At 41.4% G+C, this 24925-nt stretch overlaps 1 protein-coding gene and 1 long non-coding RNA gene across 3 annotated transcripts in view; one reads left to right on the forward strand and one right to left on the reverse strand.

Annotated features, from left to right (window-relative positions):
* Nucleotides 1-24925, reverse strand: part of LOC310852912 — a 101679-nt gene that overhangs the window by 7361 nt on the left and 69393 nt on the right. The window lies entirely within an intron of this gene.
* HELQ (helicase, POLQ like) lies at nucleotides 92-18906 on the forward strand. Of its 2 annotated transcripts, none has more exons than XR_014568337.1 (18): nucleotides 92-758; nucleotides 2359-3109; nucleotides 3391-3569; nucleotides 4184-4384; nucleotides 4789-4861; nucleotides 6859-6956; nucleotides 7482-7580; nucleotides 8008-8153; nucleotides 8892-9131; nucleotides 10242-10383; nucleotides 11536-11640; nucleotides 11794-12004; nucleotides 13044-13201; nucleotides 14076-14169; nucleotides 14604-14777; nucleotides 15586-15699; nucleotides 17491-17625; nucleotides 18354-18906. XR_014568337.1 is itself a non-coding variant. In XM_083756387.1 (18 exons), the coding sequence occupies exons 1-18, from the start codon at nucleotides 585-587 to the stop codon at nucleotides 18429-18431; spliced, it is 3177 nt and encodes a 1058-aa protein (XP_083612513.1). In that variant the 5' UTR covers nucleotides 92-584; the 3' UTR covers nucleotides 18432-18906. The 2 variants fall into 2 exon arrangements, 1 of the variants encoding a protein (XP_083612513.1); XM_083756387.1 differs by having other exon boundaries at nucleotides 14071-14169.

A 24925-nucleotide genomic window follows, 5' to 3' on the forward strand; every position in this document is an offset into this window, starting at 1 on the left:
GCCGCACGGTGTTAGCTCCTTTCCCCGCCCCTCTCTCAACGGTCATTGGGTCGAGTTTTCTTATACCCACTTTTCCGTTTCCTGAATTTTCAAAGGGCTCATGAATGGGAAGTGACGTAACACCCCGCAGACACACGTTTAATCACGCAAAGATATCCCTCACAGCCTTTGCCTATCGGGAATTTTAAACTGCAACTGCCCTGATTTAAATTACAACTGCCCTCCGCTGGGGCTGATGGGAGTTGTAGTCCAAGAGGGCACCGGTGCTGCGGAAGGCCGCCGTAATGCCATGTCCTACAGAACTATAGCCGTTGAGGGGAAAAGCGGAGCTCCTCGAGTCAACTATATCTCTTCCTATCCCCCTCTTTCTATAGCAGTTGGTATCGCCCTCCTAGGGGCAAGAACGCGGCTGTGAGGCGAGCTGGGCGGTTCCATTTGTGTCCGGAGGGGTGAAGGCAAACGGGAGGCGATGGAGCCGGGGCTTCCCCTCACGGAAAACGGCTCTCTCCTCCTCCTCCTCTGCCGCCCCCTCGCCCGGTGCCGGCTTGGCGGGGGAGCCCGGTGCTAGGCTATGCCGCTGCCCGATGGAGGGCGAGGGGGTCGCTGTGAGGAGGGCGCGGGAGCGGCGGCAGAAAAGGCAGCGGCCGGGAGCCGAGCCTGGCGAAGGCAAGGGGAGCTGCGGCCGGACTTCCTCCCGCTCCCCGCCGGCTCCCAAGAAGCTGAGCACCGGGGAAGCGGAGGAAGAACCGGAGGATGAGGTACCCACATTGACTCCGGGCCCCATCCTCCTCTCAGGCCACAGATCCATCGAGCTCAGTATTGCCTACACGGGCTGGCAGCTTATCCCCAGAGTTGCAAGCCTTTGCCCTTCCAGGAGCAGCCGCGGAGGATTTGAACCTGGGACCTTGTGCTGCCCACCATTTAAGCTGCAGCCCTTCCCCTGTGGGCTTAGGAGCAGAGGGATTTATCTGTCTGTCTGTCATGCTCAATACTACCTTCACCCACCAGCACTGGCTTTCCAAGGTTTCCAAGCCCTACCTGGGATTTGAACCTGGGACCACCTGCATGCAAAAGGAGATGCTCCCTGCTACCTTCCGCGGAGTGTACTCAAGACATCGGGGATAATTCCCACCCAGCGCAATGCACCTGTTAGGTGCAGCGGCACTGTGGTTGGAAGTACAGTGGTACCTCAGGTTACATACGCTTCAGGTTACATACGCTTCAGGTTACAGACTCCGCTAACCCAGAAATAGTGCTTCAGGTTAAGAACTTTGCTTCAGGATGAGAACAGAAATCGTGTTCTGGCAGCGCGGCAGCAGCAGGAGGCCCCATTAGCTAAAGTGATGCTTCAGGTTAAGAACAGTTTCAGGTTAAGTACGGACCTCCGGAACGAATTAAGTACTTAGCCTGAGGTACCACTGTATGAATTCTTGTTCTGTCAGTGTATGTGGCCCTTCTCAAAAGTGCAGCAGGAAGGGGTGGCCCTCGCCTTGGCTCTGGGAGACATGGGTGGGATTTGGCAAGGGGGAGCCAAGCCGAGGAGGAGGATCTCCTGTGTTGTGTTCCTGTTTGCCTTTCTGTGACGTTTCCCCAAAGGGCAAGGGCCATTGCTCAGTGGTACAGCACCTGCTTTGCATGCAGGTTTCAAGCTTTTGACATCTCCAGGTGGGGCTGGGAAGAGCTTCTTTCTGAAATCTTGGATAGCCACTGCCTGTCGGTTGTAATACTGAGTTAGGTGAAGCCAAGGGACTGTGATTCAGTATGAGCCAGCTTCCAATGTAGAAAGGAATCCAGATTAATGTTTTCCAAGCCCTTCCAGCTCAAAATTTTGACAGTGATTGTGGAGGCTAATTGGCTTTTTGGCAGATGAAACAAACCTGTGCTATGCATTTTACCGTTGGAATCCATCTAATTTAAACATTAATTTGAAAAAACTAGTGTATATTACGTGAATTTTGTCAGTTTTTGAACCAGATTCACGTTTCATTGTCTTGTAAATCTTAGTAGAACTGCCATCATTTTTTATGCTCTTCTAAAAATAACCTGAAGCAAGCTAAACATAGGAAGCTTTTAAAGCATGAGACAGGGAAATTTTTGCTGTTTAATTTCCCACTTTTGAATGCTGCTAATGACACAGAGCCAATAACAATAACTCGTCTCATGCAAAATCTCATTAGATGGTCCTTGATAAATTATGTCTTAGTTCACCTTCTGAACAGTGAGAATAATATTACTCTTCTACCTTAATAGATTGCCATAAGGGCTATTGAGATAATGTGTCTGCAGTGCATTAAACTCTCTAAGGTAATGTAAATGCTAAATATTATAAAAACTCATTCGGATTTTTATTTCTTGCAGTATCTTGACAGTGAAGTTGAATTGTTTGGGGACTATGACAGTTTTTCTGGCAACAACTCTTTGTTAGCTGAAGTACATGACCTAGAGCAAAGATGCATGAAGTCCACTGATGGTGTCCTGGATATTAAAATCCTAGATTGCAATACTTATGTCGAGCCAGTATGTGGAGATGTTCAGCTACAAAATGCTAAGAATATAGAACAGATATTGCCAATTCCAGAATCAACCACCGACTCCAGAAGCAGAAGAAAATATGATTTTTTAAGCACTATGAAAGAACAGAAGGATAGCAGCCTAGATCCTCATGGTGATAGTCTAGAAAACCTGCCATCATCACAGCTTTTATTTCTTAAACAATCAGAGGAATGCTTGATTCATCCTCACAAAATGACAAATGTAAAAGAAAGAGCCTATCACCGGAATCAAAGTCCTGATAAGATTTCAGACGTACCTCATTGTCATGATACAGAAAATGTTGAAAAAGGTAGTGAACCATCTACAAGTTCTTTGTCTGAACCAAGGAGGAGGAGTCTCAAAGATCACCTCAAAAGTGCAATGACTGAAAATGCAAGAGCTCCTGCTTCACTGGTGTCTAAAAGCAAACAACTCAAAGAGGCTGTTGTATCTGAAGAGATTGGGGTTGCTGAGAGAACTCACAGTGCTTCCTTTGTTGACATTGGTCCATTTTATGGATTGCCAACCAAGGTCAAGGAGCTGCTAGCAGAGTTCAGAGGAATTGACAAACTTTATGGTAATACCACTGTACTGCTTGTTGTAGTATTAAATTCTGTGCTAATCATAGAGTTGGAAGGGACCCTGAGGATAATCTAGTCCAACCCCCTGCAATGCAGAAATACACAGTTGTCCCATATGGGAATTGAACCTGTAACCTTGGAATTATCAGCACCATCCTCTAACAAATTGACCAATAATGGTCCTGTTTAGTGAACAATTTGCAGAATTCCAAAAGACTCTTATTTTGATCTTTAATCACTGAATAGAAGGGTAACACCTGTCTTCTTATTTTTACAGACTGGCAGCATGCTTGTTTAACGTTAGAATCCCTGCAGCAGAGAAAGAATTTAATATACTCCTTGCCAACCAGCGGTGGAAAAACACTTGTAGCTGAAATTTTAATTCTTCAAGAATTACTCTGCAAACAAATGGATGTTTTAATGATCCTACCATACGTGGCTATAGTCCAGGAGAAGGTGTGGAAATAATAGGCTTTTTATCCATATACATCCTTGTAGTATGCTTCAGCTTTTTTGCATAGATTGCTGAAAGTGATAGGCTGCAACCCTGTACACACTTAATTGGGAGTTCCAAAATCCATATTAGGATGACCAGGCCAATAAAAATGCCCCCAAATAGTGTGCAAGCTTTCTCCAGTACTCTTAATCAGGCTAGTGATAAAACGAGTGGGAGAGGGGGAAATAAGTGGATGGTGGTTAAACGGTGGGGATCTGCATGTGATCAGTCTAAAGATGAAGTGTGGGAGCCCTAGGAAGCTCTTTTAAAGCTCTTTTTTGCAGGTAGGTGCTCCTTAACTGGAATTACTGAATTCTGTGGGATTCACTTCTGAGGAAATGAGCACAGCACTGGACAGGCATTCTTCATTTGACAGTTGATATTTTACTTACTGATTTTGAGCTGTAGTGCCACTGAACCCTTATAAAAATAGCTGTGAAATAAAGCTTGCCTGCAGCAGCTGGTCTCTATTATAAGCTACTTGCAAACATGTTACTGGTATAAAATTTTGATAATACTTGTAAAAAAAGAATTCTCAGTTGTGTTTTTATTGTTTATTTACTGCATATGGTAGGTTGCTGGTTTGTCGGGTTTTGGAATGGAACTAGGTTTTCTGGTTGAAGAATATGCAGGAAGTAGAGGAAGGATTCCTCCAATCAAAAGAAGGCTTAAGAAATCTCTGTACATTGCTACTATTGAAAGAGGGCACACCCTAGTGAATTCCTTGATTGAAACTGGGCGAATTGGTGACCTGGGTCTAGTTGTGGTTGATGAGGTTTGTTATAAAACTCCTGAAACTATTTTTAAATGCTTTTAATTTATTTATAAATTCAAACTTGTTGCACTGTGCTACTTATTTATATTAATGGGCACTTGGCTTTTTAAATAATCCCTAATTGGTTGAAATATATTCAAGACTCTGTATTGGTAACTAGTAGTATTACACATGCTTGCATTCAATTGTAACCAGCACAAAATATAAAAATGTGTTTTAAGACTGACATTAATTGGTCTCCCTACACTATGCCATAGAACCAAGCCTATAGCTTTAAAGAGGGAAGTGGGTCAAAATGCAGCACGTATGCCAAAGAAATCTGATCTCATTTTAACATTCTTAAAGTTTTGGGTTCTGATTCTTTCCTACTCTCATAATCTCCTTACACCTTTCTTTAATTCAAGTTGCACATGCTTGGAGAAGGAAGTCGTGGAGCTGTTCTAGAAATGACTCTTGCAAAGATTCTTTATACAAGCAGTAAGTAATTTCTGCACGTCTTGGACTCAAATAATAGCTGCATCAATTGTGCCGTTTCTAAAAACGTATGTAATTTGTCTGTGTAATAGTATATTTCAACATGTAAAGTGTTTTAAATGCTTATTTTTCATCTCAAGCCCCCAGACCCCAGGAAACATAAAATATATTCCTCTTGTATTGTTTTGTATTTTGTATTTTTATTTTATTCTTAATTTTTGTGAGCCACTCAGAGAGCGTTAGTTGGCAGCTGTTAGCTACACAAAATAAAACATCAAACAACACTGGCAACATGAAGTTTAAAATTATTTCAAGATGGTAAAGAGAAATACAAATTAAATGAATCAAGTAGCCTATCTGTATATACTGAGGTTTGTTTTGTTCACCTTTTCTTTTTCTTTTTCAAAAATTTTATTGATTTTCCAAATGTTTTTTAAATAAATAAACAAACATAAATCTCTACCGTATTTAAACCAAACTTAGTAACATTGTTAAGTGACTTCCTCGTCTCCCCCTGGTTGAATTTCAGTGTATATCATTTTAACAGTTTTCCAAAACCACTATTCTTATAAAATTAACTTAATCACTTAACATCTTTTTGTTTTCCTTTCCAATTCAGTATTAAACATACTAATTCATCCCATTACCTGATTAAATCTTAAGCCTTTCTGTTATTTGCAAGCTTCTCCAATTAATTTAACTTAACATATTTAACTAAATAGTCTTTAAATTTCGTCTATTCTTCTTGGTAATCCTCCTCCTTCTGGTCACAAACTCTTCCAGTCAGGTCGGCTAGCTCCGAAAAGTCCATCATCTTCAACTGCCAATCTTCCACTGTTGGCACATCTTGTGTTTTCCACTTCTTAGCTAATAAAATTTGAGCAGCAGTTGAGGCATACAAAAATAATTTAACATCTTTCTTGGGCAATTCCAAACCTGTTATTCCAAGAAGAAAGGTCTCTGGTTTCTTAGTAAATGTATATTTCAACATTTTTTTCAATTCATTATAAATCTTCTCCCAGAAGTCTTTCACCTTGGGGCAGCTCCACCACATGTGATAAAAAGTACCCTCTTTATCTTTTGTTTTGTTGACCTTTTCAAGCTACACCCTAGGATGGAAGGAGCATGGGAGGCAACAGGCTATGTAGCAAGGAGAGCTCTTTCCTTCAACAGAAAGGTACAGTCATGGGTCTTAGGAAGAACAGCCACTGCTGGCTGAGGCAGCTGCCTCACTCTGCTTCATGATAGGGATAGCTCTGTTTTGTCTGCTTATTTTGGCAGCAAGTCCCACTCATTTCCACTGAAATTATTCCCCAGTTAATCTGAATACCGTATTTTTCGCTCTATAACATGCACCAGACCATAACACACACGTAGTTTTTAGAGGAGGAAAACAAGAAAAAAAATATTCTAAACGAAATAGTGGATATATGATTTTTGTGGTTCATGCTGTGGCCACAGACATGTGATCTGACAGTGAGTTTGGAGTAGCCCAATGCAAAAATCCTGAGGATCCATGTGGATCCATGCTTTGTAACCATGGAGGAGGGAAGGAAGGGGAACCATAGATCCTCTGCTCATGACTGCAACAGTTCCCCCCCCCCCCCCGCCGCCACCCGCAGGCATTCGCTCCATAACACGCACAGACATTTCCCCTTACTTTCTAGGAGGAAAAAAGTGAGTGTTATGGTGCAAAAAATACGGTACCATTGCAGCCTCAGATATACAAATACTTTATTATGTAACTGTAGACTTAGGAAGTTTTGCCACCTCAGCTTAGAGTTATCCAGGGCTGCATTTTGTGTGTCAGTCTCAACAATATCCAGTGCAATTAGTCAAAAAGGGTGATTATGAGGTTGATGCTGCTCTTGCTATTTATCTAATGAAGAAAGTGATTGTCTTGTTCTATTTGAAATATGAGATACTATGACTTTCCTTTACTATTCTTCTATGATACATTGAGGGTAATATTTCAAAGTATGTTGCTATATTTTGTATAGAAACCACTCAGATCATTGGAATGAGTGCAACTTTAAATAACGTTGGAGATCTGCAGCAATTCCTGAAAGCGGAATATTACACCAGTAATTTCAGACCAGTATGTATTTGACTAGAGAACTTGTTGACTTTCTTAGAGGTAAATGTTGCATATTGACCAGTTTGAACTAGCTGAAGGGACGAGAAGGCATTTTTCCTTTCTGAGCTTTTTAGGCAACTAATTTGGTGAAAAGTGGTATTTGTTGTTTTTTCCAGGCATTTAATTTGACAGTCATTCATCATTAGCCTTTCAAATGTTTAGCTTTGCATGGTCAAATTTCTTTAAAATATGTTACCTTCTAATCACTATTATGGCAAAGATGAGTTTACGGATTCCTCTTTGTAAAACAAGTCATAAGGAAAATACCTTATAAAATGTAAAAGCCACGACACCATAATTCAAGAAAGTGTTTCAATTTACAGTATTTGTGATTTTTAGGAAAGGCAAAAAGAATAATGCATTTAAAAATAAAATAAAATAAGCTACTCTTCTCTTTTCAAATGCCTTCCACATTACATCCGCAGTATAGCTTTTTCTCAATAGAAGTCATAATCTGATTATTCTATGTACATTTTAAAAATATAGGTAGAACTGAAAGAATATGTAAAAATACGAGACACAATCTATGAAGTTGATAACAAAGCGGAAGATGGCTTTAGATTTTCACGTCTTCTTAATTTCAAGGTAATGTCAATAAGCATAAAAAGTTTTTCTTTAACATTTATCCATAGCCAGTTAAAGTAATATGCTTCAACATGTTCTTCCTTGTGTCTAACAAAAACAATTGGCTCTAAAAATGCAAATCAGTCTAGACAGTAATAGTAGTAGTAACAGAATTGCTTACTTTGTTTACAGAGAATGTTTGATATGTGTGTATTTTACCAGCAGAGAATGTATGGTCCTGATTCTAGTATCCTTAGGTGGGGGATACTAAAATGACAAAAGAAATGGGTGTATTTATTTTTTCATTTAAGGCAACAATTTAAAACGGATGCTTCAGTCATGAATAAGTTTGTAACATCAAATACATTGAGGTTTTGTATAAGTATTTTGATTAACTGAAGCACAACAAAGTTATCCAGAACAGAAACAAAACTGTGTTATCTTTTAGTATTCTACTGGTCTGCAGAAGACTGACCCTGATCACCTTATTGCACTGGTGACGGAAGTTATTCCAAAGTACTCCTGCCTTGTCTTCTGTCCCACTAAAAAGAACTGTGAAAATGTAGCAGAAATGATTTGCAAGCACTTGAACAGGTATGCTTCCTGGATGCTGTATAACTACTTGATTGGCATGTTTACAATTAACCTCAGAATTTACTAATGTTGGTGCAGAGGCCTGTTCCTTCACTTTGCAAGCAGAGTGATCAGAATGGTATGCATTGATCAAACAGGATCATGTATAACACTAGGATTATATCTGCAGCTTGAGCAAACTGTTGAGTACTTCAGGGTGTGATCGTACTATTGTGTCCAGAATAACAACCTCTGAAGTACCATATAATTCTGTGTTGTGGCAGTAATGTTGATGGAGAAAGGGAGAGACTAGGAATAATTTAGCACTGTGTGACACATAATAAATAGATAAATAAATTTATTTTTATTTATTCTCCACCCTTCCCGGTTCAGAAAACCGGGCTCAGGGCAGCTAATAACAAAGTTAAAGCACTTAGTTGATGCAACAGAAAACAGCATAAAATACAGTATAAAACATGAATAACAATAAATTCCGAATTCAAAAATCAATTTAGGGGGGAAATCCATCCGATAAACATTAGATGATCACCAGGGCTAGCTGGCTAAATTAGTCCTATTTGGGCCAGCGAGGAGACCAGGGGAGAATTAGCTGTGGGATCCCAGAGCGGGTAATCTTCATAAAAAGGGGGAAGGAAGGAAGGGGAATAAAAGATCAGGCTAAGTTCAAATTGAAAGCCAGGCGGAATAGCCAAGATGGTTGGTATGCAAACATAATCTAAATGTACTTTTCTTTCCTAGAGACTATAAAAAGTTGAAGGAGAAAGAAAAACACAATCTTCTTACAGATTTGAGAAACATCTGCAATGGAAGACTTTGCCCAGTACTGAAGCAAACAATTCCATATGGAATCTCCTATCACCATAGTGGCCTTACCAGTGAGGAAAGAAAACGAATAGAGGAAGCTTACTCTTCAGGAATCCTCTGTCTCCTTACCTGCACCTCTACCCTTGCTGCTGGGGTTAACCTGCCAGCTCGAAGGTTAATCTTTAAGAAATGTTGCGTCTTTCTGTTTTTATCATGTGGAGCATGGAACAGATTTTAACATTTCCTTCACTCAGGAGCATGAAGCCAGAGGCAGGGGTCCAGTAGGGCATCGGAAGCTGACCAGAAAACGAGAGCTCAGGGACCTTTTCCTGACGTGCTAGCATTCTGTATGCAGGGAAATGTTTTTACATAGAACATTTTGTCCTCTGAGCCCCCTTCCCTCCTCCCATACACAAAAGAAATGCAGGAGTCTGAAGTGATAATTTGCAGAAACAGATTTACCCCCTTATTTGTCGTTGGTATGTACTAGGCCTGCGTTCAGGGTCTGGTGTGAAGATGCTCTGTAGTTCCTATTGCATGGGCTCACGTGTGACCAGTATAGTACTAGAGATAGCGAGTAACTTCCCTTTCCAGTCTCATTTCACTCTTCAATGATTCCTCCTTGAAGCACTTCTGGCAATGATGAAGAAGGAACGGAATTTGCAGGATTAGTCTTGATGATTTTAGTGTCCCTCAAGGAACTGTTCAGGTGTGTCCTTTGCTGCTCAGCTGCTGCCTACTCATTAATTCTGAGGATAGCTCAGTCGGTAGAGCATGAGACTTAATCTCAGAATTGTGGGTTTGAGCCCTATGTTGGACAAATCGTGCATCACAAGGGGTTGGACTAGATGACCCTCTTGGTTCCTTCCAACTACAAAATTCTATGATTAAATCTAAATCAAGTTACAGTACTTGGATGTAGCATACTTGTCTTTTGGTCTAACTATTCTTTATTCTCTCAGTAGCAGCAGGCAGAGAACATAACGGAATTCTAGAGTTTGGCTATTAAGGATACTGTTGCTGTGTCCCCTGTTGCATGCAATGTTGGGCAGATTCTTACATGCCTTTAGAGCATATTTCAGAAATAAAAGGTGCTCCAAGGTCAAAAGTTGCTATGGTATAAAAATTTGTATAACTGTATGCACTGTAACAATTCTGAGGAATGTTGGGGTTCCAACAATCTGATGCATTTTGTTTTCTTCATTTTAGTAATACTTTTTTAAAAAATCAAACTCTTTGAACATTATATACAATAATTAAAACACATTCTCAATGTTTCCACAGGGTCATTTTAAGAGCTCCATATGTTGCAACAGAATTCATGAAGAAAAACCAGTATAAACAGATGATAGGCAGAGCTGGCCGTGCCGGTATTGACAAAGCTGGTGAAAGCATTCTTATCGCGCAAGAGAAAGACCGGAATCTGGTACTGTAACTTAAGCAAAAAAAAAAATTGATTTTCAGTATAAGTCAATTGCGTAATATGGGGTGATGGTCAAATTTTTAAATGTAAGCATGCTCTGAAATAATTTGATCATCCTTTCAGGAAGTATATTTAAAGACCCTTTTTCTTATATTATAAGTTAAGCAAGGCCAGTACCTCATTTTGAAAACCAATGATATCTCATCATAAAATAGCATCACCACTCAGTAACATAACATACTGACTTTAGAAAATGTTTTATAAGATAAACTGCCTGCCTGCATGGGCTTTGGGTAGATAGCATTCTGTAACAAAAATGTGATATATGAAAAAATAAAATACTGATTATAAATCCACATATTTAAAATATGAAACATATGCATTGTTAAGGTATATACAGCTGAAATAATTGCTTTCTTATCTGTTAAACAAATGCCAAATTGTAGTCTTAAGTCACCACTGAAAAAGGCTGTGTCGTATTCAGCTAAGTTCTACATTGAGTAAACTCACTGAAATTACTGAACACAAGTTAATCATGTCCATTAACTTTGATGGATCTACTCTGAGTAGGACTAGCATTGAAAACTACCCCCAATAAATTTGAAGAGGAATAGATCTGTAGATATGGGAAGCATCCTCTGAGAATAGCTCTGTTCTGTATCCTTTTTGTTTGTTTTTATTTAAAACTTTTATAACTTTCCAAAATAGCTCAAGACAGATTACAACCAGCATTTAAAGCTGTAGTCAAGCAGAGCAAACCCACAATTTTTAAAATGCAAATGCAACAGCAGAAGACAGGGCAAACTATCATGCATCCTAAAAACTCAAAAGGAGTTGTAAAGAGCCAAGAGCTGTTACTGCCCAAAGGTTTCATTAATAGATGGACATTATATAGTCACAGCCACTCCCCGAGAAAGAGGTCATTCCATAAACATGAAGTTTCGGAGAAGATGCTACTCCTAGCTGCAAATGACTTGATTTGTAAGGCATTACAGAACAGGGCAGTTGATTCACAAATGCAGTGGTTAAAGTAGTGCAGATCTTGGGGAGATCTTGTTAGGACATAATGGAGAAGATAATCTTTTAGGAAACATTAGGTACAAATATGCCATATTTTATAACTTGCATTCACATAGCTGTTGCTCTTTTTTTAAGGTTCAAAAGTTAGTATACAGCCCTCTGGAAAGCTGTTACAGCAATCTCCTGCTTGAGTTCAACAAGGGTATCCGGAGTTTAATCTTATCATTGGTTGGATTAAAGGTAATTTTGAAACCTTAAAACTGGTTGATTGTATTAAGAAGACTGATTAGGGGAGGGAAAGTTTCAGGTAGAATAACGAAACACCAAACTCTTTTTTTTTAGTATTTTTTAGTCTTTGTATACTCTCGTTTGTCCTGTTGTGTTCCACTACAGATAGCAACCAGTCCTGAAGAGGTTTTCCAGTTCATGCAACTAACCTTGTTTAGTGTCCAGCCACAGCTTCTGCCTGAAGGAAAAAGCCTCCGGGATGTAACTACGGAAGTATTGCAAGGGCTGAAACAAAATGGACTCCTAAAAGATAATACAAGCTGTGATGGTGGACAAATTCTAGTTATCACTAGGTTGGGTCAAGCCACTTACAAAGGTATAAAACCTTCCTATGGGATCTATTAAAATACAGTCACACAAGGCCAGTCTTACAAGCAGGCAGAATGAAGTGGCTACCTTGAATCGGATTCTGACTGCAATTAGGGGGCAGGAAATCTCCATAATTTTAATTTATAGCTACAGATAGTGACCATTTTGTGTGCATCTGCTGATGCACGGGACCCGGAAGAGGGAAGAATGGGGCAGGGTGGGCTTATGCTCACTCTGCCGACGCATGCAGGGACAAAAAATGGACCCTCCATGCAAAATGGTTGCTGCCTGTATCTTTTTCTGAAGTGAAAAGGGATTTGATTTGATTCGATTCGATTTTCACTTCACTCATCAAAATGTCTTAGCCTGGCCAAGATGGATCTCAGTTCCCAGCTCAACTACTGATTTTGTATGGATGTATAAAAATAAATCCAGTATCTCTTTAGCTTCTCATTTCTGCCCCCCAAATATTATCCTCCTTTTGTAGTTTAATCACATTCAGACCTTGTCCGACTGTCAGATTGGGGTGGAAGGAAACATTAATAGGTAAAACATGTTCCTGGTGCGTATTGCAAGGGAACTGCAATTTCCCAGTACTCCACAAATTCAATCTGCATGTAAGCTACATGGATCAGACTTAAAAGCATTCTGTTCAGCAATCTTTTCAAGCAGAGCAGCCAACTAGATAGGTATGGGAAAAACAAAGCAACACTGTGTATTCTACAATGCTTGTAAGCATGTCCATGATAGTGATGAGTTTAGTGTGGAATGTCATAGACATAAGGAAAGGCTACTTTCCCACAGAACCGATGCCCCCTTGAATCAAGGAGAGCTCTGCTGGGCCTGGTTTGTGGGGATCAAATATGGAGTTTGAGGTGACAGCGCTTCCTGCTAAGAAGAGCAAGTGGTTGGCCACCCTGAAAGGGTAGTGAGCATTTAAGAGTCTTCCAACATGTTGACATGCTGAAATGTCTCATCAAATTCTGAAGATCAGATCTGCACAATGTGGGCCATTGTATGATGTCTACCTTTTTATTACACCTTAGGTTCTGTTGATTTGGCGTACTGTGACACGCTCTATGCAGACTTGAAGAAAGGCCTTGAGGGGCTCATCCTTGAAAGTTGCCTACATTTAATCTACCTGACAACACCATACAGTATGGTTTTGCAGTGTAGCCCAAACTGGATGATCTATTTTAGACAGGTAACCTTTTTTAAAAAAAATATCCAGCAACAAGAAGATTTTTATATCTTTACATAGCATCCCTGGGAGCCTTCCTCTCTTTTTCTGAACTTAGCAAGCACAAGGCTTTCTTGTCAGCTTCAGTGGAACAGCTAAAGTTGTTCCTTGTGCACATGGGGTCTTAAATATCCTAGGGAATAAATTATGCTCAGATACATGCAGGATCCAGACCTTTTAACATTAAACTCCTGGGTTTTTCTTTTTCTTTTTGCATTTCTTTTTTCCTTTCTCCTCCTGTGATGAGGCTGCATTTTAATGTTTTAATGTTGTATTTTCATCTTGTTTTTTTAAGTTGTATTCATTCAACTTGTTTTTTATTATTGGTTGTTAGCCGCCCTGAGCCCGTTGGCTGGGGAGGGATTATTATTATTATTATTATTATTATTATTATTATTATTATTATTTGTTATAAGGCAGATATTGAAACTTATGTGCAGCTAGTGAATTTTTTGCAGTATACCCCAAGAGTGTTTTATCTGTCACACGTCTGAAGTTTTTCATTTCGCGTGCAGCAACTGCCTTTAGAAATTAACGTCACGGGACTCTTCTTCCCATAGCCCAGCACGTGCATGATTTGAGTAACTAGCACCCAGGCAAGGCAAGAGAACTTGGAGGGTTCATGGAGGATCCTCTCATTCCCAGAGATTCCCTGCGGTGATGCAGTGTGCACATATCTCTGCTCTCTTGCCAAGTTTGGGTGGTGGGAGGAGAACACTGTACAGTTGAGTCCAGTGCCACTCTCCTATGTCTCTCACAAGGCGCAGAGCATGCCCTGTGTTTTCTGCAGAATGTAAATTTTCTTTAGATCTGAGATTAATTCTGCTTTTTAGTACAGTCAGCTAAGTCCAGCAGAACAACAAGTAGCAGAGATTGTTGGTGTTCCGGAGAGCTTTATTACCAAAAAGGCATCTGGACAAGCTGTCAGAATGGTAAGAGGAAGATTTCTTATTTCAGATGTCTAAAGATAACTGTGGGAATGGATTATCCAGCAAAATTGTGAATTCAGGGGAGCTTCTGTGATTCCTTTCTTGGAGCTGGTCATAAACGATTGGATTCAAATTTTGAGTACCTTAACATTAAGTAGATCAGAAATTAGTTGCACATGAATGGCGGAAAAGCATCATATTAGAGTCATACTAAAGCTTATTTGTTGTCATATTTGGGACTACTTGTTTCTGAAATTCCTAGCTGGAAATTGTCTTGTGTGGCCTCTTATGTTGCATTTCATGGTTTAGATAGCCTCAGAAATGGATGAATTTAAAATTGTAAGAGTGTTCCACTATTTCAGATAACTTGAAAGATTCAAACAATTTTTCCATTGGATTGTGTCTTCAATTTCTAATTATACTCCATATTCCTTTAGGATGTGGACATTGGCACAGCCAGTAGACTCTACTTGTCCTTGGTTCTTCATGCTTTGTTAAAAGTGAACAACGTATGGGAGGTGGCAGAAAAATTCAACATATCACGAGGATTCATTCAAACCCTTCTTAATTCAGCTGCTTCGTTCTCCTCCTCAGTTCTACATTTTTGTGAGGTAATGTATAGTAGCTGAATACTTCATTGATGGAACACAGAAATGTTGCTCAGAAACTTCTTTTACTTCAGATTTTCCAAATTGTTCACGCAGCTTCCCTTTCAAATTCCAGAACTGATTAAAGTTGCATTTCTTAAAAATAGTCGACATTCAGCTCATTCTGTTTTACTTAACTTGCATGTGGAGAAGCTGAGAATAAATAACCAGTTCATTGTGCTTTTATGACAGTATTTTCATACATGTTTCAATTAAAAAATCAACTTAAAAAGGACCACATTGACATTAGTCAACTGTTAGCTCCTTCTATTGCTATTGAATCATTGCATTTTAAGATGGTACCCAAGGAATCTGTTCCAGTGACCTTCCACTGTTTCCTCTTGCAGAAATTTGGCAGGATTTTGGTAGACAATTTTTTGACAAAAATGGACAGGCAAAAGTTTATTATTATTATTATTATTATTATTATTATTATTATTATTATTATTATTATTATAATACCCCACCCATCTGGCAGGGTTTCCACAGCCACTCTGGGCGGCTTCCAACTGAATATTAAAAATACAATACAGCATCAAACATTAAAAACTTCCCTAAACAGGGCCGCCTTCAGATGTCTTTTAAAAGTAAGATAGTTGCTTATTGCCTTGACATCTGCTGGGAGAGCGTTCCACAGGGCAGGCACCACTACCGAGAAGGCCCTCTGCCTGGTTCCCTGTAACCTCACTTCTCGCCCTCGGAGCTGGACCTCAGTGTCCAGACTGAACGACGAGGGTTTCCTAACTTTTTTAATTATGTTTTATTTTTACAGGAGCTGAATGAATTTTGGGTTTATAAAGCTCTCTTGACAGAACTTACCAAGAGACTAACTTACTGTGTTAAGGCAGAGCTTATCCCTCTTATGGAGGTGGCAGGAGTTTTAGAGGTCAGTATATGCGTAACAAACCAGAATAACTACAGTAATACCTCTGCGAACGTCCGCCTTGTCTAGCGTCCATTCCGGCAAACGTCCACGGCAAACCCAGAAGTACCGGAACCGGTTACTTCCAGGTTTGCTGCTCACACATGCACAGAAGCGCAAACCACTCCATGCACAGACGCGGCACTTTGCCCTGCATTCTTTTTGGCTAGCGGCCGAGGCTCCAGAACGGATCCCAGTCGCAAACAAGGTACGCCTGTATTCTTTCAGCAAACAAATCCAAGCAGAATTTAAAGATGGTTTGTAAAAAATCCCTCAAAGTAACTGTTACTACCTGAGATTGGTACAGCTTTCTCTTTTCCAGGGAAGCAGGGTTTTATTACCCAGCAAAAGAGCAGCACATTTGCAAGCTCTGAAAAAAACATAATTCCTGCAGCAGAAGTTTCCTGCTTTGCATTCCTATGCTTCTGACCCATCGCTCCAGCAAGTCTCATTTTGCCATGTTAGCTTGTGAGATGATGTTCCTTTGGGAGGGGTCAGTACAGGAACAGATCTTTGCTGCTGTTTGATATGTCATAGTGAATGATTGCGGTTTTTTGCTGTAGGAAGTTATTCAAACTCTGTGTTCTTTTGGTTATTTTATGCACCATTAATTGTAGCTGCACAGCTGTCAACACCACCCTGGGTACATATTTAAAACAGTGTATATAAATGCATTAAGTAAAAGGGGTGTCTTGGAATTGTAAATTGTGTACCATTGCAGTATGATTGTGAAGTATGTGTTGCAAAGCACCCTGAGCAGCAAACACATCTTCAGTACAAGACGGAGGACAAAATAAACTTGGCCAATGGAGCCAAAGTTCTCTGGTGTCATTTTTTATGAAAGTATTTTTATGGAAATTGACTAGACAGATTGGAGATGGCCCTGAACTGAGCTTTCTAAAGTTGAAAGCTTTCCTCAGTAAGTTTTGCTGTTAAATAGACCTACTGCATCATCTCTATACAGGAGTGATATTGCAACCCCACATAAAATGCTGGATTGAAAAGTTAAAGCTTAGCGGCTGGTGCAATATTTTAAATATCTTCTTAGTACATGTGTATGTGGGACGCAGGTGGCGCTTGTGGGTTAAACCACAGAGCCTAGGACTTGCCGATCAGAAGGTCGGCAGTTTAAATCCCCATGACGGGGTGAGCTCCCATTGCTCGGTCCCTGCTCCTGCCAACCTAGCAGTTGGAAAGCACGCCAAAGTGCAGGTAGATAAATAGGTACCACTCTGGTGGGAAGGTAAACGGTGTTTCCGTGCGCTGCTCTGGTTCGCCAGAAGTGCTTAGTCATGCTGGCCACATGACCCGGAAGCTGTACGCTGGCTCCCTCGGCCAATAAAGCGAGATGAGCGCCGCAACCCCAGAGTCGTCCGCGACTGGACCTAATTGTCAAGGGTCCCTTTGCCTTTTTACATGTGTATGTGCTCAAAATACAAACCATAAAGCATTCGTACATGGGAATAACAGAATAAATGTTTCCAAAAGCCCTAAATTTTAAACAAACACATTTGTTTCCGTGTTTATCATAGGGCCCAATAAATCTTACTGAGGCTAGTGTGCGTTGAGGTGGTGAAAGATCTCGACCAATATACAGAGCTACTATACAAAAAGGGCTGTTTTGATGAAAGATTTAGTGATCAGAAACGGTAACTAGAAATATGACAGGTTGATAGAGACTAGCGGCGTGGTGGTGATGATGAATAGATTTGTTGCCACCTCTTTTTTAAACTAGCCTTTTGTCCACTTTCTCAGGCTCGAGCCAAGCAACTCTACAACTCAGGGTATAAAACTTTAGCACACTTGGCTAATGCAAATCCGGACGTGCTGGTGAAGACAATTGAGCATTTGTCCAGAAGCCAAGCTAGGCAAATCGTTTCATCTGCAAAGGCAAGTAAAATTTGTGAAAAGCATCAACAGGAATGGGGGTGTAAATTATGAATCTTAATGGGGAACGGTCTAATCTGCACATTTTCAAACCAATATGCCAACCGAGACACAATTATCCTTCTAAATTTGCACTTCTCTCAATTTTGCGATGCAGTTCTTTAACCAGAAATTGGGTGCATAAAAATGAACGTCTGCTTTTTGCATAGGACTGAATGCTCCTGTGCTCGGATCCGACTTGCTGGTTTCTCCACAGGCATCTGTTTGGCCACTGTGAGAACAGGATGCTGGCCTGATCCAGCAGGCTCTTCTTAAGTCATTATGAACAATAAGATTTCACTAATATGGGAGAAAGTAAAGAGATATAGTTGGAGATGCCATAAGAGTGAGGGTCAAGTCTAGCCCTTGCTCCTGGAGACCATAGCCACTGAGAATCAAGCCCTTCCTATTCATCTGCATAACCCCTTCCTTGGTTCTGTTTTTGTTTTGTTTTGTGTTTTGTTTTTACCAATAGGTGCCAGCATGTTGGAAACTGGCATGTGTGAGCCTTTGTAGGGATCAGACTAATCTTGTCTTTGTGAGTCTCTTTCCGCTACAGGAGAATGAAATATACATCATCCTGAGAACTGTCAACTCCCCCCCCCCCCCCCACACACACACCAATGCATTCAAAAATGTTTCTTATACTGTATCAGGTTAATTTGACTTTACATGGCTGTTTTTGGATGCAGATGCTCCTGACTGAAAAGGCCGAGGCATTACAAGAAGAAGTGGAAGAGTTACTGAGAATACCTGCAGACATTACTTGAGGCTTCCTAATGACTCTAGCATGTGAATCAAGAATCAAACAATTATTTTTCTACCTTAATTATTTGTAGTTTGCTATACATGTACCTGAGCTTATTTCCCTATTAATAAAATCTGCAAAAAATTCTCTATACTTGTTCAGTACATTATGAAACTCTGATGTTCTTTGACAAAGCTGAAATTGATTTATCATCTTTCAGACCTCTTATTTATCATTAGTGGCATCATCATTTGTTATGGATATCTGCTTATTTCTGTTATAAAGAGCTTCTTTTCTTTTTGAAAATCATTTTTGCTTTGTCTCTGTAAACAATGCCTTTCATAAGGTCACGTTAGGATATTAGAAAGGGGTTGTGGTTCTGAAGCAAAGGTCAATTTCTTGGGCTACTCTGAACATAAAAATTGTATAGACCTAATCATGATTTGCCAGCACTGAAGAAACTATCAACTAAACATGCCTCTTTAATGCCTGGGTTATCTTAAAAAGCAGAGACATCACCTTGCTGACAAAGATCCGTATAGTTAAAGCTATGGTTTTCCCAGTAGTGATGTATGGAAGTGAGAGCTGGACCATAAAGGCTGATTGCCAAAGAATTGATGCTTTTGAATTATGGTGCTGGAGGAGACTCTTGAGAGTCCCATGGACTGCAAGAAGATCAAACCTATCCATTCTGAAGGAAATCAGCCCTGAGTGCTCACTGGAAGGGCAGACCCTGAAGCTGAGGCTCCCATACTTTGGCCACCTCATGAGAAGAGAAGACTCCCTGGAAAAGACCCTGATGTTGGGAAAGATGGAGGGCACAAGGAGAAGGGAAAGACAGAGGATGAGATGGTTGGACAGTGTTCTCAAAGCTACTAACATGAGTTTGACCAAGCTGCGGGAGGCGGTGGAAGACAGGAGTGCCTGGCGTGCTCTGGTCCATGGGGTCACAAAGAGTCGGACACAACTAAACAACAACAAGCCTAATTTCATGTGTGTTGTGCATTAGCATTGTTGAGCAAGCCTCGGTCCAAAGATTCATGAGAACTCTGTTGAAATGTTTGCCTTTGGGTTATTTTCATGCATCTTAATAGCAGAGGGAGGAGGAGGTCTTCCTGTGAGCCTGGAAAAGAAGTATTATTGGTTTGAGATGTGGGAAAAGATAGAAGAGTATTTAGCGGAAGGTATGTTTCAAAAGCCTGTGTCATTTCGATTTACTTGGTCACTTTGGCCCCACTTGGCTCTGTGACTGATTAAAGTAGAAAAACCTGTTGCTGGGTGGAGATTGCCTGGGAACAGCTGACTCATTGGCAGGTTGCTCCATGTTTATGTGCCACCACCTTTAAACTGTGACTTCCTGTATTTATGATGACAAGTCTTGGGAGGCACTAAAGCTAATTTGAAAATACACCTTTCTTCGGAACAGATGTGCTGGTGTTATCAATGTGCCTGAAGCAGAAATTGCAATTTTTGCATTGAAAACACGTGCGAACACAGGTAGCTTTTTCAAATTCCTATTGCCGCACTTCCAGAACTCCATAAGATATACTGAGGAGCCAAATTGGACCGGGCAGCAAAAATAGTAATAGATGCCTTCGATCAGGTCTAGCCAAACTCCAGATGTTGTTGAACTCCACTTCTGCCGGCCCCAGCTTAATGGTCAAGGATGATGAACGTTTAATTTATTATCCGCCCTTCACCAGCAGGACCCAGGGCAGGTTGCAACATTTTTAAAATCCAGTATTAAAACAGTTAAAACAGATTGTTGTCACAGGAATAGGGTGGATTCTGAAAACACACACCTGAGATATCACAGGCTAGGTTAAAGAGGTGCACTTGCTGAAAGGTAGTGAAGAAGACAAACACTTCTTTTTTAAAGTTTTTATTTATACTTTTCAAATTTACACATTTCATTAGTTTTACAATCATTTTAACATTTCAGAGTTTGACTTCCTTTTCCCTCTTTGCGGTTCCTTAAATTAATTTTAAAAATATCGGCATATCCAAATTCATTTAATTTGCTCATTTAATTACGTATCTACTTTAAATATATACTCTTATGAAACTGCAGGTTATTACAATAATCCTGCCAATGTTTTTATCTGTTTGTAATTTATCTGTAAACATTCAATAAACCATTTCCATTATTTTATAAAAAGTTTGTTATCTTGATTTCTTATTCAGTAGGTTTTGCCATTTCTTACTGTTTTTCTATCCATTCTACCTTTGCTGGAACTTCTGCTTCTTTCCATTTTGGGGTGAGTAGCATCCTTGCTGCTGTAGTGGCATACATAAATAAAGTTCTACACAATTTAGGTAGTTCTGTCCCTGTAATTCCCAAAAGAAAAGCTTCTGGATTGTTTGTTTTTTTACAAAGGTTATTTTAAACATCCTTTTCAATTCATTGTATATCATTTCCCAGTAAGCTTTAACCTTACTACAAGACCACCACATATGATAAAAATAACCTTCTTTCTCTTTACATTTCCAACACTTGTTTGATTTAGATTTAAACATGTCCAAAACTGGTTTGAAGTCTATATCATGATATCAGTTTCGTAATTTTTGACTTGACAATATATCGCAAATCACAATGTGTTTGCGTGCAAAACTCACCTTATGGGGAAAACCATGAAGCCAGCCAATGTTTCTCTCAGTTTCTGCAGTCTGTGTTAACTCTGCCAGCTCAGAAATCCACTGCCTCAGGCCGGGGGCAGTGAATCACAAGAGCAGGTGCCAGCGAAAATCACAATGCAGGAAAAACCATAAAACCATCCAATGCCTCTATATAGCTCCATCCTTATTTCAGACACTGTGACATATTGGCGTATCGCAGTGTTTAGCTAGTGAGACATCACCATGTTCAAAAACAGATATCGCCCAGCCCTAGCCCCAGGGCAGGTCACAGCAACCAGAACCATTTAAAACAACTTAGGGTCACAAAAATAAGTTGTGCCAAAAACATACATCACAAGTGTGATGGGATGATGAGCTGCTTGCGCGTCAAAGCTTAGTCCCTCAGAACTTGGGCATGGTTCTCAAACTCTGCCTTAAGCGGAGCCCCCTTAAACATGACTCCCTCAATCGCTAGCAGAATCCGACAGTGGGCGTTTGTGGAATCTGCTCCAACATAAGAGTTCCTTAACGGAAACACGTCTTCGGGATTCTCGGCGAGACAGTTTCCGGCGAGGAGTGGGTGTACCTATGGGGGGTCCTGAGACTTCTCCACTGTTTTCACTGGCAGTCTCTCGGAGCCCTCCCTCCGACTCACTTTCTATCTGAGCTCTTTCCCTCCCCCTGCTGGTACCTTCCTCTGCTGCTGAGTCTCTCTTAGCGTCTGAGAGCCCTTCCACCGCCTACCTTTCCGATGGCTGTTCCCTGACAACAAGCATCAAAAGCCAGTGAAAATAGGAATCATGTACCGTATAATGATGGTGTTAAATGCACCTCTGTGGAGAGGGACAACTTACAAAACACCCTCTACTTCAATATGTCTCTCAAGGTGATTTGCAGACATGAACAGCTAAAGGACTACAAAAAGCTTTAAAACAATGCCACATGATAACCCAAGGCAGAGACCTTTCATCCAGTAGGGAAAACTTGTCAAAACAAAAAGTGCTGTTTTTGGAAAGCATAGGCCCCTGTTGTTATCTCAACAGGAATGCTATTCCACAAAACAAAGCGGCCCCACTGATAGCTCTGCTCTGATTTGCTGTGCAGCCAGCTTCTGATATTTTGGGGACTTGAAGGACAAACTATCCTGCAGAACACAGTGACACAGGTCACGTAAGGGGTGTGGTGGTCTCAAGTTGCCTGGTCCAAAACTGTATAGGCATTAAGTACCAAATGCTGAAATGTGGCCTGGTAGGAGGGCAGCAGCCGGGTGTTCGGTGCTGGTGATAGTTTGCTCTTCCCACCCACAATAAACCTAGCTGCCATGTGCCAAACTACCTGCGTCCTCCAGGCAAACCTCAAGGGCAGCCCCACATAGAGCACATTGGAGTAATCCAGCCTTAGTTTAACAGTACATGGACAACTGTGGTCAAGCTCTCCTGATCTGGAAACAGCTGTAGCCAGTAAAAGGCACTGCTAGCCATCAAAGACACTCCTGACACTTCCGAATTATGCACTTGTTTAGAGAGAGTGGGGACGCGGGTGGCGCTGTGGGTTAAGCCACAGAGCCTAGGACTTGCCGATCAGAAGGTTGGTGGTTCAAATCCCCGTCATGGTGTGAGCTCCCATTGCTCGGTTCCTGCTCCTGCCCACCTAGCAGTTTGAAAGCATGTCAAAGTGCAAGTAGATAAATAGGTAGCACTCTGACGGGAAGGTAAACGGCGTTTCTGTGTGCTGCTCTGGTTCGCCAGAAGCGGCTTAGTCATGCTGGCCACATGACCCGGAAGCTGTCTGTGGACAAAGGCCGGCTCTCTCGGCCTATAGAGCGAGATGAGCGCGCAACCTCAGAGTTGTCCGCAACTGGACCTAACATTTACCTTTACCTTAGAGAGAGTGCAAGCAACTTCACAGACCTAGGAACCACCCATTCAGAATTCAGACTCTGTTTACAGCCCACTACAGCATCCAGACCCCGGTCCGTAATTTGGAAGATTTTCAGCATGTGTGGCCTGCCTCTTTCTGTAGCTGGGATGTGATGGGATTTTGCCTTTTATATGTATGAATGGGTTTATCGTTCTGTTTCCGTTTTATACTGGTTCTAATCTTTCTTCTATTTTGCAAGTCGCTTACAATTACTTTCTGTAAAAGAAAAAAAAGATAAGTGCAATAATTTATTTATTTTTAAACACTTCCTCATAATATAATGCATTTTTTGTACATTTTTGTGCACATTTTATCCTGGTATATGCTTTTCTTTTCTACACTGCTCAGCTGGAGCACTGCACCACAAAATTTGTGGAAGCACGAATTTCAAAGGATGTCTGCATTTTAGTTTGCTTACCGTTTTGGAAAGCGGAAATTAGTTAGGCTTGCCTCTACATATGAGCTGAATCAAATTCTTTCCCCATCCCTAGCTGTGGCACATATGGTAGGTAAAAGGTAAAAGCAGGGATGTGAGTGGTGCTGTGGTCTAAACCACTGAGCCTCTTGGGCTTGCCGATCAGAAGGTTGGCGGTTCGAATCCCCATGACGGGGTGAGCTCCCGTTGCTCTGTCCCATCTTCTGCCAACCTAGCAGTTCAAAAGCACACCTGTGCAAGTAGATAGATAGGTACCACTGTGGCGGGAAGGTAAACGACATTTCTGTGCACTTTGGTTTCCATCACGGTGTTCTGTTGCGTCAGAAGCGGTTTAGTCATGCTGGCCACATGAACTGGAAAGCTGTCTGTGGACAAACGCCAGCTCCCTTGGCCTGAAAGCGAGATGAGTGCTGCAACCCCATAGTCGCCTTTGACTGGACTTAACTGTCCAGGGGTCCTTTACCTTTACCTTTTACATATGGTAGTGTGGAACTGCAGAGCAGCGCTACCAATACTGGGCGTCACTGCTGCTGACAAGGGCAGGGCTGACCGAGAGCGACGTCAAGGTCAACAGTGGTGATGGGTTGCTATCAGTGCTGCTGGTGCACTGTTGCCCCAACCCAGCTCCGTTTCTGTAGGCAGCAGCAACACGAATCCAAAGGGTCTGCCTCTGCCACAAACAGCTGAATGTTGGAAGATTCATTGAATTGTAGAGTTGGAAGGGACCCTGAGAATCATGTGGTCCAACCCCCTGCTATGCAGAACTCTCAACTAGACCATACGTGACCAATAGCCACCCAACCTCTGCTTAAAAACCTCTAAGGAAGGAGACTCCACAATCTCCCAGTGGAGACCTTTCCACTGTCAGACAGCTGTTCCCTTCCTATCCTCCAGAGCAGGAGAAAACAAATGTGACAGCCCTTGAGATGTTTGAAGACGGCTATCCTATCTCCTAGGGATGCAGGTGGCGCTGTGGGTTAAACCACAGAGCCTAGGACTTGCTGATCAGAAGGTCGGCGGTTCGAATCCCCGTGACGGGATGAGCTCCGATTGCTTGGTCCCTGCTCCTGTCAACCTAGCAGTTCGAAAGCACCTCAAAGTGCAAGTAGATAAATACCTTCCAGCGGGAAGGTAAATGGTGTTTCTGTGCGCTGCTCTGGTTCGCCAGAAGCGGCTTAGTCATGCTGGCCACATGACCCAGAAGCTGTACGCTGGCTCCCTTGGCCAATAGAGCGAGATGAGTGCTGTAACCCCCGAGTCGGCCACGACTGGACCTAATGGTCAGGGGTCCCTTTACCTTTACCTATCCTATCTCCTCCCGGGCTCCTCTTTTCCATGCTAAACATACCCAGCTCCCTCAACCATTCCTCATAAGGCTTGATCCAGACATTATTCAGGAAGTACTTCTTAACACGGTGCATGGTTAAAACTATGGAATTTTCTACCCAGATAGATGTTGTGATGGCCGACAACCTGGGTAGCTTTAAAAGACGATAGGGCAAATTTATGAGTGGAGGAGGCTATCGATGGCTACTAACTGCAGT

Source organism: Podarcis gaigeae, assembly GCF_964106915.1.
Source record: "Podarcis gaigeae genome assembly, chromosome: 9".
NCBI lineage: Eukaryota > Metazoa > Chordata > Lepidosauria > Squamata > Lacertidae > Podarcis > Podarcis gaigeae.

Coding starts and splice junctions, on each gene's coding strand:
- HELQ (XM_083756387.1), top strand. CDS start 585: ATGGAGGGCGAGGGGGTCGCTGTGAGGAGGGCGCGGGAGCGGCGGCAG. Junction 6,957..7,481: donor ACACCAGTAATTTCAGACCA/GTATGTATTTGA, acceptor TTAAAAATATAG/GTAGAACTGAAAGAATATGT. Junction 14,778..15,585: donor CAGTTCTACATTTTTGTGAG/GTAATGTATAGT, acceptor TTATTTTTACAG/GAGCTGAATGAATTTTGGGT.